The sequence below is a fragment of the Triplophysa dalaica genome, chromosome 22 (assembly GCF_015846415.1).
Source record: "Triplophysa dalaica isolate WHDGS20190420 chromosome 22, ASM1584641v1, whole genome shotgun sequence".
Lineage (NCBI taxonomy): Eukaryota > Metazoa > Chordata > Actinopteri > Cypriniformes > Nemacheilidae > Triplophysa > Triplophysa dalaica.
In genome coordinates this window covers 13,950,184-13,962,275 of record NC_079563.1, presented here as the reverse complement: position 1 = coordinate 13,962,275, position 12,092 = coordinate 13,950,184, and the positions used below count along the sequence as shown (strand labels likewise).

The following is a 12,092-nucleotide window of genomic DNA, read 5'->3' as shown; positions in this document are numbered from 1 at the left end:
GATAAATAAGCAACGTATCCATTACAAATAGATGGTGAACCCTTCAACCAAAGTTATACAAAAATGGGTAAGACATATCAACCAAAAATCTCAGATTCTCAACACAACAAACGCTGCCATTCGACAACTGATCATATAATAATGACAATACATTACTACCAGAATGCTTTTTACAGTTCCTTTTAATAAAAAATATGAATACAAAATATCCACAGACCATAAATGTCTTATTTACTGAGCAGTTCGAGGTTATCCAGTGTCTAAACCATGACCGACATGAATTCAGCCATTATACTAAGTTTGTTAGCATACAGGCAATGTATTAGAACATATTTAATATATTTAAAACATTTTTGTTGTAAAATCAGTGCCCTGTAATGGACATCATTCAGCATTTGCTCACAAAGCAATTATAAACACAAGTGGACTCATGATATTGGTCTGATCGGCGGTAATGCTCAAATTTCCGTTTGTTTACAGAATACTTTATTTGTGTATTTATTTTCTTGTAAAATGGTCCTTTTATCCTTAGAACCTCCATCTACAGCCTCATAATCTCATGTATGTGATCACTTGATAACAAATAATATTGTTTGTAAGCTTTACACGGTAAGTGTAATGACAGCAAGTTACCAGTGTGAACCCTTCAACAGTAAATCTTTGGTTTGTCCATTATACCATATTAACAGAAAAATCTTGTCTTTATCTGCTGTCATTAAATGATAACCACTGACTTACAAAAAAATACACATTTATAGTAGAGGAATGTTCATAAATAGTCATAATTATATTTTTTACATTATCAGCCCTATATGATAGTTGTAAACCACATCATAGGGTACAAAATGTTATACATATATAAATAAGATACTGCCAAATTCTACACTTCTAAAACAAGAGCTATCATATATTCAAAAGAGCTAAGAACACAGATTTGTTTCTAACTATATATATTTTTTGGTCAAAGAAAACATTAAAAGGCAAATGTATAGCAACTTAATATATATCACTCTATATAAGTAGAGGCTGTTGACATTCTCTTTGATGTATGCACTTATGATTATTCTATATTATGGAATGATATGGAATTTTCATTTGTTTTCATCAAGGCAAGTTAGCATCTTTAGTTTGCAAAAAATATCAGAAATAAAATAAAAGGATGATTCTTTTAATGGAAAACATGAATAATAGTCTATTTTCATCACGAGTTCAACTTTACATTAACCATGTAAAGAAACGTTAAAACTTTCATGGAACACTAAAAAAGGCAGTAAACAATAATTGTATAAAATATTAAAATGTGCAGTATTACTCAACCTCTTTACATATACCTAATTACATTTGTTCTATTAAAAAATAAAAATGTAAAAAAATGACATCACACTGTATTACACCGTTTCCATAAAATGAGGCAATGAATTTACAGTATCAGTTACAATTTGTCCTTTCCAATGTGCTTCAGTTTGTGAGGTCACAGGTGTTAGCTTCACTTGAACATTTTACCTTCAGAGGTTCGGGAGAATAGTTTGTTCCTACACCAGTGAGCCAGCCTGGTTTTGAGCTGGCACCATAATGGGCACCCCTCCCATGCGGGAGATGTTGGCAGCAGTTACGGTGGTGGGGATTATGGGCGGACGTGGAATGTGCGGCTGTGCAGAGGCTGTCCGGGGTACTGAGGGGTGCATGGAGCCTCTGTTGGTGCTGAAGGGTCCCAAGGGTCCACGGGGAAGAGAAGGGTTGATGTTGTAACCCGGCAACGTACGTTCCAGCGTGGAATCTGCTGGAGGCTGAGAGCGGTACCCGGCTGTGCTGCCCGTGGCTGTGATGATGGAGCCGGTGTCAGACGGTGGGTGAGAGTTGGGGTAATAATGGTGGTTGTGGTTGTCCAGTGGGCTGGTTTGAATGGAGGAAAGGGTGCCGTTTCTAGAGATGATGTCAGATCCGGTGCCACTTTTGGCCCATGAGACGCGTTTAGGAGCTTGAGCATCTTCCCTGTTACACACATATAACAGCACCAGTTAGACTCTACTCTTCAGGTAACATTTCTAATACTCTGTATGGCAAGAAAAAAAAGTGATTTCTTTTTACTTGATTTCGTTGGCTATATCATCTTCTGTATCTTTTCTTCTCGTCCACAAGAAGAAAATGACGAGAAGGATCAGAACGACCCCCACAATGCAACCCACCGTAGCACCAGCAATGACACCGGCATTAGTTGCTGTGGAGAAAAAAACAAGACAGTTACATAATTTAACTTATTAAGCATTGTGTTATTAGAAAGAGAGAAAATATTTGAGGCTCTGCCCGTGAAAACCAGACTAAAGTCTTAATATAAATTTGGGACAGCAGGCATGTAATTGTAATGATTAATTTCACTATAATTTCTAACTTTAACATGGCCTTTCTCCGTCAAAATAAAAAATATCAAGGTTATATTTTCACACAATGTTTTTGACATTTTTGTAGGATAATTTTATGTACAAAACAGTAATCACAAAAAATGACAGTTTTCAGATGGAGGGTCACATTTGTGCAATGAGCAAAAGATCCACTAATGTACATACAAGTGATAACATTCAGGTCGTAGTAGCACGACTCCTCTCCTGCAGAGTTGGATGAAATGCACATGTATTTTCCTGACATATTACTGCTCAGATTGTTCAGTTTCAAAGTTCCCGCTGTTTCATCTACAAAAACAGGACACATTGCATATGTAATCATACATGAAACACACAAGATCACACAGTAAACTTTTATAATAATATGATAAAAACTATATATCCAATATTTGAAGTGACACAACTTCTCAGAATGATATTATAATTAAATTCACAGGGATAAATGATGACAAGCTCACTTAGCGCAGGTGAAAAGAAGACTTCTGAGGAGGGGCTGGTTCTTGTCCACTTGTATATGGGGGCTGGTTTTCCAGATTCTGAGTTACAGCTGAATGTGATGTTTCCTTTAAGAACTGGTTTCCCAACAATTTTACACATCGGAACAGAGGGAGGGACTAAAATAGACATAAAAAGGGCGTGTGACGTATAGCAATACATTAAATCATCATTGTTTGTTTACAAAAGCAATTGAATAGCAAACAATATTAAGAAGGCTCTCAGGAAACGGATGGTTAACTCAAAAATGAGACCCTCATGTCATTCCGAACCTGTACGACTTTATTTCTTTAGCAAAACACAAAATATATTTTGTACAAACCATGTTGGCGCCCACTGACTTCCAGTGCATGGACACAAAACCACTGAGACATTTTTCAAAATATCTTCATTTGTGTTTTGTCTGGTTTTGAATGACACGTGGGTTTAACATCTAGTGAGCTGCATTTTTTAACCAGCACATTAAGAGCCCCTTTCACAAAATGACCATTAAAACAAGTTCAGGGCAATGACAATACATACGCACCCTTCACATCGAGGGTCAGCTCTCCAGTAAACCCTGAGTCCCCAGGGATGATCACCTGACACATGTACCGTCCTGAGTCAGATGCTTTTGTGTTGTTTATGAACAGCGACAGGTCGTTGTTGGGCATTGGTTTATTAAAACTGACCCGTCCGGCAAACTGGGCACTGCGGTGACTCAACTGTCCACCAACATATGAGATGATCTATAGAAAGATGAGGGCGATTAAACAATGGCATGTTTGATAATGAGTCAGGCAAGAAGAAGCCATCTCTTAGTTGTCTCTTTTGTTTGTTTGTATTTTTGCTGTGCTGCTTACTGCTGCTTAATTCATGAGTAAAGGTGTTAGTTTAAAAGGATAGTTCACCCAAAAGCTAAAATTCTGTAATCATTTACTCATCCTCATGACATTTCAAACCTGTATGACTTGTATGACCTGTATGACCGCGTTGATTTGGATTGATTTTTGTGTCCATAGAATAATAGTCAATGGGGACAAATGGTTTGTGGTTACCAACATTTTTCATAATGTCTTCTAAATGATGACAGAATTTCCATTATGGGGTGAACGGTCAGTTAATCATTATAATATGGTAAAGTGATTAGGCTTGTGTCTGTACGAGACTCTGCTCAGATCAATTTAGTTTAAAGAAAGTTCTATACAGTCTGTTTGAGAAAATCATAAGCATATTTTGTTTTAGGGTAGATATTTATAAAAATCATTAAAATATAGCAGATGTGCATTTTGCAATAACTTGATGATTTTAATGTATAGTCAAAATATAATGTCACATTGTCAGTTTAAGCTAAATGAATGAAAGAAATCAAGGGGTTCATGTTTTGGGTCTATGTCAGAGAGACTTATGAGACAGAGAACGGATGCTTTCTTTTCCCAGAAAGAATGTCAAACATCTATGTTGGCTTTATAATGTTAAGTTTTACAATTATTTGAATATAATTTAAAAGGACTTTACAAATGCAAACATTATTGTATAATATATTGCATATAAAGTAATCTTATTTTGCAATTTTTCTTCAGTTTGTAAACTTATAATTATGTAAAATATCTCGAATCTATATATAGATATCTCGAAATATCTTGTATCTCAAAGATACAAATTCCAAAAAAGCAGAGCCAAATGAGAATAATGTATCTGTTACTCATGTTACGCTCTAACAGACACTATGGTCAATTTAATCAACTGACCCTTCTGTGTGACTGATAATCTCAATTGAAGAATAAACAGCACATTGCAAATCTGCAGATAATGCGGTTTCTTAGCGATTAATGAGATGCTACAGTCACACGAAATAAAACACAAATGCTGCCAAGAGTGGACATTTCAATCAGGGTATTATACTAGACCTTGAGGTAAGATGGCCTGAGCTTGCAGATGATGAGATGACCCACTTACTGTAGTGATTTCAATATAATCCAATTAAAACAGTGTGGATCTGTACTGGTTAACATATGGAATGTTCCCTACATTATGTATTTGCAGTTATATTGTCAATATAAACCAAGCAGCACTTATCATTTCATCATGTTTTTACCTCTAATGTGGTAATCATACAAAACAAATCAACCTATTCTATATGGCTTGTTTGTCTTTGTATGTGATTATCTTGACATTGGGCTCCATGAGGCACTTTTAATGATTTTTATAAAAATGTAAATAACTTGAAATTTATGTTATGTACAGCATATTGTGTATTTTTATTAAATCAGTTCGCAATGATATAATCGGAAAAAGCACACATAATATGCAATATAGTCGCTGCAAATAATAATTCAAATCATAATATGCACAGATGGTGCTAAATGCTTTTGCGTTTTCACAACAATTCACAAATGACTACAATCCCACCCATAATACCCACCATTTTGAGATCTAATTTGAAATGACATAACCTTATCGGATTTCATTATAAATCTACGCTCAATCCTCTAAACTGGGCTACATGTCCACACAAGTCGTACTGTACATGTGTGTATAAGAGGTATGGGATTTACTGTATTGTGTGAACTCTTGACCTTTGTCACACTTTAAATCTCAAATGTCTGGGTAGCCAGACAGCAAGTAGCCATTGAAATATATCTAATGAATTATATATTAGATATTACGACCTCCAGTTACACTAACGGTTGTAGTTCTGTAATGCGCAAACTGTTATCATTTAAAAATAATGTAATAGTTCACATCTGCTCATTTTAATTTCAAGGAAGTTATGAATTTGGAGGATTTACAAGTTTAAATTGTGCTTTGAATAAGAAAACATACAATAAATGTATTAAAAGCTAAAAAACGACTTAAACCGAAAGAGACTCACCATTTCTGTATTGCTTGACATGTAGTTCCAGACGACAGTGTTTCTCTGAATCTCAGTACCCACGTATGAAGCCTGCAGCACTACCATCTTCCCTTCGATCACTTCGACATTTTTTTGGGGCAGCTGAAGTTGGGCCAGGTCACCTGAAACCAGAAAGAAGATTTATTAACAACGCATAAATCCTTTAATATCCCTATTCAACCCATTAGTATGACTGGCATTAGTATGGTTTCTTCATAAGAACCCACAGTTCCAACTGCTCCCAAAAGATCTCTAAAACATCCAGGAGTGACTTACACTCCCCCAAGTGGAGGTAAACAAGCTGAATCCAGCTGTCCATATTGTCTTTCTGTTCTGCCAGCTTGGTCAGGAACACTTCCCCTCACTTTCTTTGAGAAACAGATATGCACCACGCGCAAAGACTAAAGAGGATCTGCCTCTAAAATCCTTTTGTCTTTTAGGACTTCAAATGAAAGTAGCCTACAGGAAAAATGAATGACGCAACTATCTTGTATCAGGATTAGTGGCGAGAGAGAACTGCTGTGTCCACCGGCCCAAGAGAGCCTAGCATGTCCTGAATGATGTGCTCCCCATGTGGTATCCCTCCCTTAATCCTTAAACAAGAATCTTGGCGTCACTTGGACATTTAGTTCTCCCCGACCTTTGTTATCATGCACATGGATGTTGCGTGCTTCTTTAGATTGACCCCGTGTTTCTGTTGACCTCTCGTCTTAAAAAAGATTTAGACTAATTGTGTAATGGATAACATTGAAGCGCATTATGCATATCAATCTAATCTGTTTCATGGAAAATCTTTAGCAATATTTCAAGTGATTGGTCAAAGGGGAAAACTCAGAGGGTTTTTCCTTTTAGATTTTTCGCAAATCAGGGTCAGATGTATTATTTATTCAAAATAGGACAAATCTCTTAATCTTACGTTCCAATCTGTCTCCCTCTATTGGTAAAACCATAACTGGAGCACCGGTATGAAAGGCAAATTTTCAAAGCGACACATGAGAGGCATTCATTTAAAAATGTAATTTAATTTAATTTGATCAGACTCCAATCAATGTTTCACAATGACTATTACACACATAAAAATGTTAACCTCGAATCAGAATGTAATACACACCAAGTACCAGAAGAGGGCAGCAAACAATCATCAATTTTTATCAGCACTTGTATTGTTTTGTTCATAAATAAAGTGTAAGTGAAGAAAACAACTAGTTTTCTAAGAAAAAATGTCCTGACACTTTAGTAGTCTTAATTACTAAAGAAATTAAGACTACAGACTCCAGAAATACAGTGATGTTTGGGGTTCAATTTGCTTTTAATGCTCTTTCAGATTTGATTAAACCAGAACTTTTTGGCAAAGAATAAACCACATCATAAGGGAATATGGGTTGAATTCAAATACTGTATACGAAAACAAATCCACAGACAAACAAAAGCTCACAGAAATTAATACAGGCTACATTGACGTCAATTATTAATATTTGTTAAAGTATTATTTTGTAGTCGATTCTCCAGGGGTATGTCTCTTACAATTTGCATGTGTTCTGTGTATTTTTGCCAAGTATCCTTTAATTCATCTCAAAGCTGAGCTACCGTTTACTCTCCAAACACACCTTAAATAAAATATCAGAATAAAGAGCGAGGACATCACATTTGGCCAGGACTGTACATGTACAGTATTTGTATTCCCAGTGTATGTCTATAATCTGAGATTTATCTGCATCTAGCACATCAGAGCCTCTTATCCTGAACCATCACATACATTCGCCAACAATCTCACATCTTCTCTAGTTCTATCTCACTCTCTCTTTGAAGGCTCAATAAGAGATTAATCCAATAGCTGATGTTCAGTAGGGAACCTGTGTCAACACAAGCCTCGCTCATTAATTTGAGCGCTTTCAAGAGTGTTTCATTTGAGAACACACAGCATCTCAGATCCACATAAGTATCTTAGTTGAATTTAATTCCTCCTATTAAACTCCCTCATTGGCTGAAGTAACCGATGTAACAAACAGGATTGTTTTTACATGCCACAGGAGACCAGAAAACACATCAATGCCGTGATGAGGATGTGATGTCATAGGGGTACGTGTGTGTGTGTGCATGTGTGCTGTGATCTAACAGATCCATTTCCAGTTGATTATAGTCATTTAACTCTGAGTATTGAGACACTCTGCTCTGAATAACTCCTCAGCGAGATGTTTTAAAGCCAAAGGACTCCCAGAAGAAACATTTTATTGCATAGAGATTGTTCTTCAACAGTTAAAGAGAATATTGAATTTTTATGTCAGCTTTGTTTTGTCTAAAATTCCCTGAAATACGCGTTCTTAAAAAAAAGGTGCCACAGAACAACCATTTTATGGCTGAATGGTTCCGTAAGGAATCTTTAACATCCGAAAAAACGTCCTGTTCTTTGTTGTGGGAAAAATATTTTTAGACCATAAAGAGGTACAAATGGTTCTTTGGGGAACCAAAAATGGTTCTTGGCATTGCTGTGAAGAACTCTTTGTAGCACCTTGTTTTATACATTTATATGAGAAAAAATATTTACATACCACGAATACGGAGTATAGAAATAATCAGAATAACATGGCCCAGATCATTTTTTCTTCATTTTGGTTAAATTCATATTAAATCTCTAACTTTTTCAGGCTTTTCTGTCCGAGTAAATCTGTGAACAATTCGAGGAATTGAAATCTCTGAAAAAAGTATAGATCTCGGAAAACATCTAACATTAAACGTGATTCTCAGAAACAAAACATTAAACTCAACCATATTTATTTGCTCTCTGTCGAATGTCATTGTTGTCTAAAAGAAACAAACCACGATATGAAAGTTACTGGAATATGTTGAATATTTCCCCAGTGATACTGTAAATTTCTTTGGAAAAAAGCATTAGATAAATGACAAAAAACTGATTTCTTCTTTTTGATTTTGCTTGCCTGCTTGTTTTTCTGATTTCCTCGCGTTTTGGGTGTTATGCTAGAAACATGGCACACAAACATCACAGTGTCTTCTAATAAACAGGAATTATTATAGCTCCTTAATGATAAGACATTCCAGCAGTCTCAATCCCATCAGTCTAATGAGCCTGCAAACGACTCTTGACATTATAGAGTCTATCATCTGCGCTCGCAAATGTTGCCCTAATGCAAATGTGCTTTTGTTTGTTCTTCCTTTTGTCCAACCAAGAACATTTCAGGGAAGGTTTTTCTCATTAATGTCAAAACGACAATGAAGAGTAAATATCACATGTTCTTAGGATACCCAACCCCTCTACGGTACATCCCGTGCTTATTATTTTTCATTTGTGCTCCTGAAATTGATGAAATCTTTATAATGAAGAAGACATGCCCTGGACGACTGAAACACAGAAGAAAGTGAAGAAGATAAGTGAAGGAAACCAGGGGACTCTTCTTATAAGTAATGTCAAAACTAGCTCTCCTCCATCAGAAGTTCACTATTAAATCTGCTCTCATCCTTTCTAATGTGAATAATATATGTTAGAGCGTGGAATGAGGATGGAATGAAGATCGATCATGAGCTACATGTGGCATGAATTAATCTTACAGCTGCCACACTGCTGGAGAGGAGATGAGATGTCATCATCAACCAAAATGTTGAGATATTTAATGTGCTGCCGTTCAATCCAAAAGACAAATCATATGAAGGGTTTTGTCCTAGAAAGTCTTATCATATGGAACATGTGACTGCACATGTGTGACCTAAGAGAAAGTGTTAAAGCTTTCTGTGCAAACCGCTTGCTTTACATCAAGTGAACCTAAATCTTTATTGTGAATAACTGCTGATTCAGAGAATTTGACAATATATAAAAGAACCAAATTAAAAAATCTAATTCAGCAGAAATGTCTTTGAAAATCCCATTATGATAAGAGCTGCGTTGACAAAAAACTGCACATTTAGTGTATTGTGCACATGCATCAGGTCCAAAAATGAACATTCTTTCATCATTCACTGTACTCACCCTCATGCAATTTCAAAAGTGTGTGACTTTCTTTCTTCAGCGGACACAAAAGATATTTTGAAGAACGTCGATAACCAAACAACATTGGCCCTCATTGATTTCCATTGTATGGACACAAAACCACTGAGACATTTCTCAAAATATCTCTTTTATTCTTTCACAAAAGATAGTCATACTGCACAGGATTTGATCGAACTGATGGAGGATAAATGACAGACTTGTTGATGGTTTTAATTGCAGGAAGAACTGAAATTATTCTACTTATTCTTTGATAAGGAGCTCAGATGTTCAGAGTTCAAAGTTTGATGCATCTGTCAGTTTGCTTAGTTGCGGTGTATTGGGCGGAGGTCGGCACTTCCTGGCTGACCTCTATCTGCACTACAAAGTTATGACAGATAAGACAGGGGAACACCCAAAATAATTAAAGATGCTCATACAAACAAAGCCAATTGAAAATAACAAATCTAATCTTGACTCTAAAGGCTTGATCAGATCGATCCAAGAGCTGATAGTCCACCGTCACACTCCACTTCACATCTTAGAGACAGAGTTTGACTGTTGCCTTCCTTGATATGATAATTTTCAAGTGCTTCTGTAATAATTCCCTGTGGTGGGGGCAATTTGTGTGGTTTTAAGAAAATGGGGACTCCAACCACCCCCAGAGGGCCTTTGGGAGTACCGCAGGGGATTCAGCAATTATTGTTTTTGTAAAAAATGTACATCCAAGTAATACAGAAACTAAAAGTATAATTGGCTTTCCACATAAAATGTATTTAAATTAAGATGTAATGTTAAAAATAACTGATACTCATTTACATTCCTGTATTTGGCAGATGCTTTTCCCAAAGCGACATTCCAGTGCATTGCAAAGGGAAGACCTGATGACAAATCATGTACAAAAATGGAAATCTTGAGGATAGAAAATGCATTAAAACTCATCAGCGCTTAGACACATCTGATTCAACAAATAAGAAAAACATTCCTCATCACAATAAGATCTTTTCTTACATTCTAGTGTCAATCATTGTAATTTTGCTCTTTTCAATCTCTGATGTGGCTTCCCTCTCTTCTAGTTTCCACCCCACCATCTCTCTGTAATTACAGACAACGCATCACAGCGGCTAAAGAACATCAGCTCTATCAAACTGCGACTCTCTATTCGGTTCATTTGAGAAATATTTATAAGTCATTAGTTTAATTGCAGGGGTAAGATCGTGTGTTATCCACAATCTGTTTGCATGTGATGATCAACAGGATTGATAAGCGTCTCTCTGATCGGCTTTAGTGGAGCTGAGCACCACAAGGTTAATTGAAGCGGTAATGAGGGTTCTGAGAAATCTGATTCAGAATTACACCACAACCCTGCGGATTGTGAAGAGAGGGTATACAGAGGCTTGGGAAAGTCTGTATCCATATAAAGAATTCAAAATAATTCATTCTTTCCCAGGTGAAAAAGTGCACTATTATACACCTAAAAGTCCAGTGTATGAAATTCAGTGGCATCTAGCAGTAGGGTGGTGAATTGCAACCAATAGCTCATTCCACACCTCCCTTCTAAAGCACTATAACGGCTCTCGCAGGACAAAAAGATGTTGTCACGTTTTCACTTCGTTCCAGAAGGGGATAAGTTATTTAAGAATCACATCTGAAGAGCAGTTTTTCCGTTTAGGGCTACTGTAGAAATAACATGGCGAATTCCATGTAAGGGAACCCTTCGTAGATGTAGATCGAAATAGCTCTTTCTAAGGTAATAAAATATAACACTTCCTTATGTAAGGTCTTTATACACCACTCAAGACAGTTATGTATATTATATTGCATATCTGTCAATAGATCCTCCAAAAAATTACACACTGGACCTTTAAATGAACTGAAAGTGCTCGATTTTCACCCACTAAGTTACTAATTAAACAAAAAAAAATGTTTTTAGTACTTTTCAGATAAACTTTAAATCTAAGTGACTCAAACAGAACACATTTTTTAATTTGGAGACACCAATAACAGAAGTACAAAAATATATAGTTAGTATATTACATACAAAGTTGACAGGTGACAATAGATCACTTTACATAAATTATGAAGTGAATTAAATTTTACATTTTATGCATTTGGCAGACGCTTTAATCCAAAGCGATTTACATTGCGTTATCCTATACATTTATACTTAGGTATTTGCAATCCCCTGGGATCGAACCCACAACCTAGCTCTTACCACTGAGCTACAGGAAAGTGTACACTTAAATAAAGTGTAGTGTAGTGTACTTATTCTAACCTGGGTTGTTGCAAGAAAATGATGGCTTTTTAACGCAAAATTATATTTTCATGACAATACAGCACATTCTCA

The 12,092-nt window shown here is 36.1% G+C and overlaps 1 protein-coding gene across 1 annotated transcript in view; it reads right to left on the bottom strand.

The window, feature by feature from the left end:
• Positions 1-164: 164 nt before the first annotated feature.
• esama (endothelial cell adhesion molecule a) overlaps positions 165-12,092 on the bottom strand; it is a 29,872-nt gene continuing 17,944 nt past the window's right edge. Inside the window, exons 2-7 of the mRNA XM_056736205.1 lie at positions 5,749-5,891; positions 3,421-3,622; positions 2,858-3,013; positions 2,565-2,687; positions 2,089-2,218; positions 165-1,992 (exon numbers count right to left, since the gene is read on the bottom strand). Coding sequence (XP_056592183.1) covers positions 1,533-1,992; positions 2,089-2,218; positions 2,565-2,687; positions 2,858-3,013; positions 3,421-3,622; positions 5,749-5,891 — 1,214 coding nt within the window. The 3' untranslated portion in view covers positions 165-1,532. The remainder of the gene's footprint in view (positions 1,993-2,088; positions 2,219-2,564; positions 2,688-2,857; positions 3,014-3,420; positions 3,623-5,748; positions 5,892-12,092) is intronic.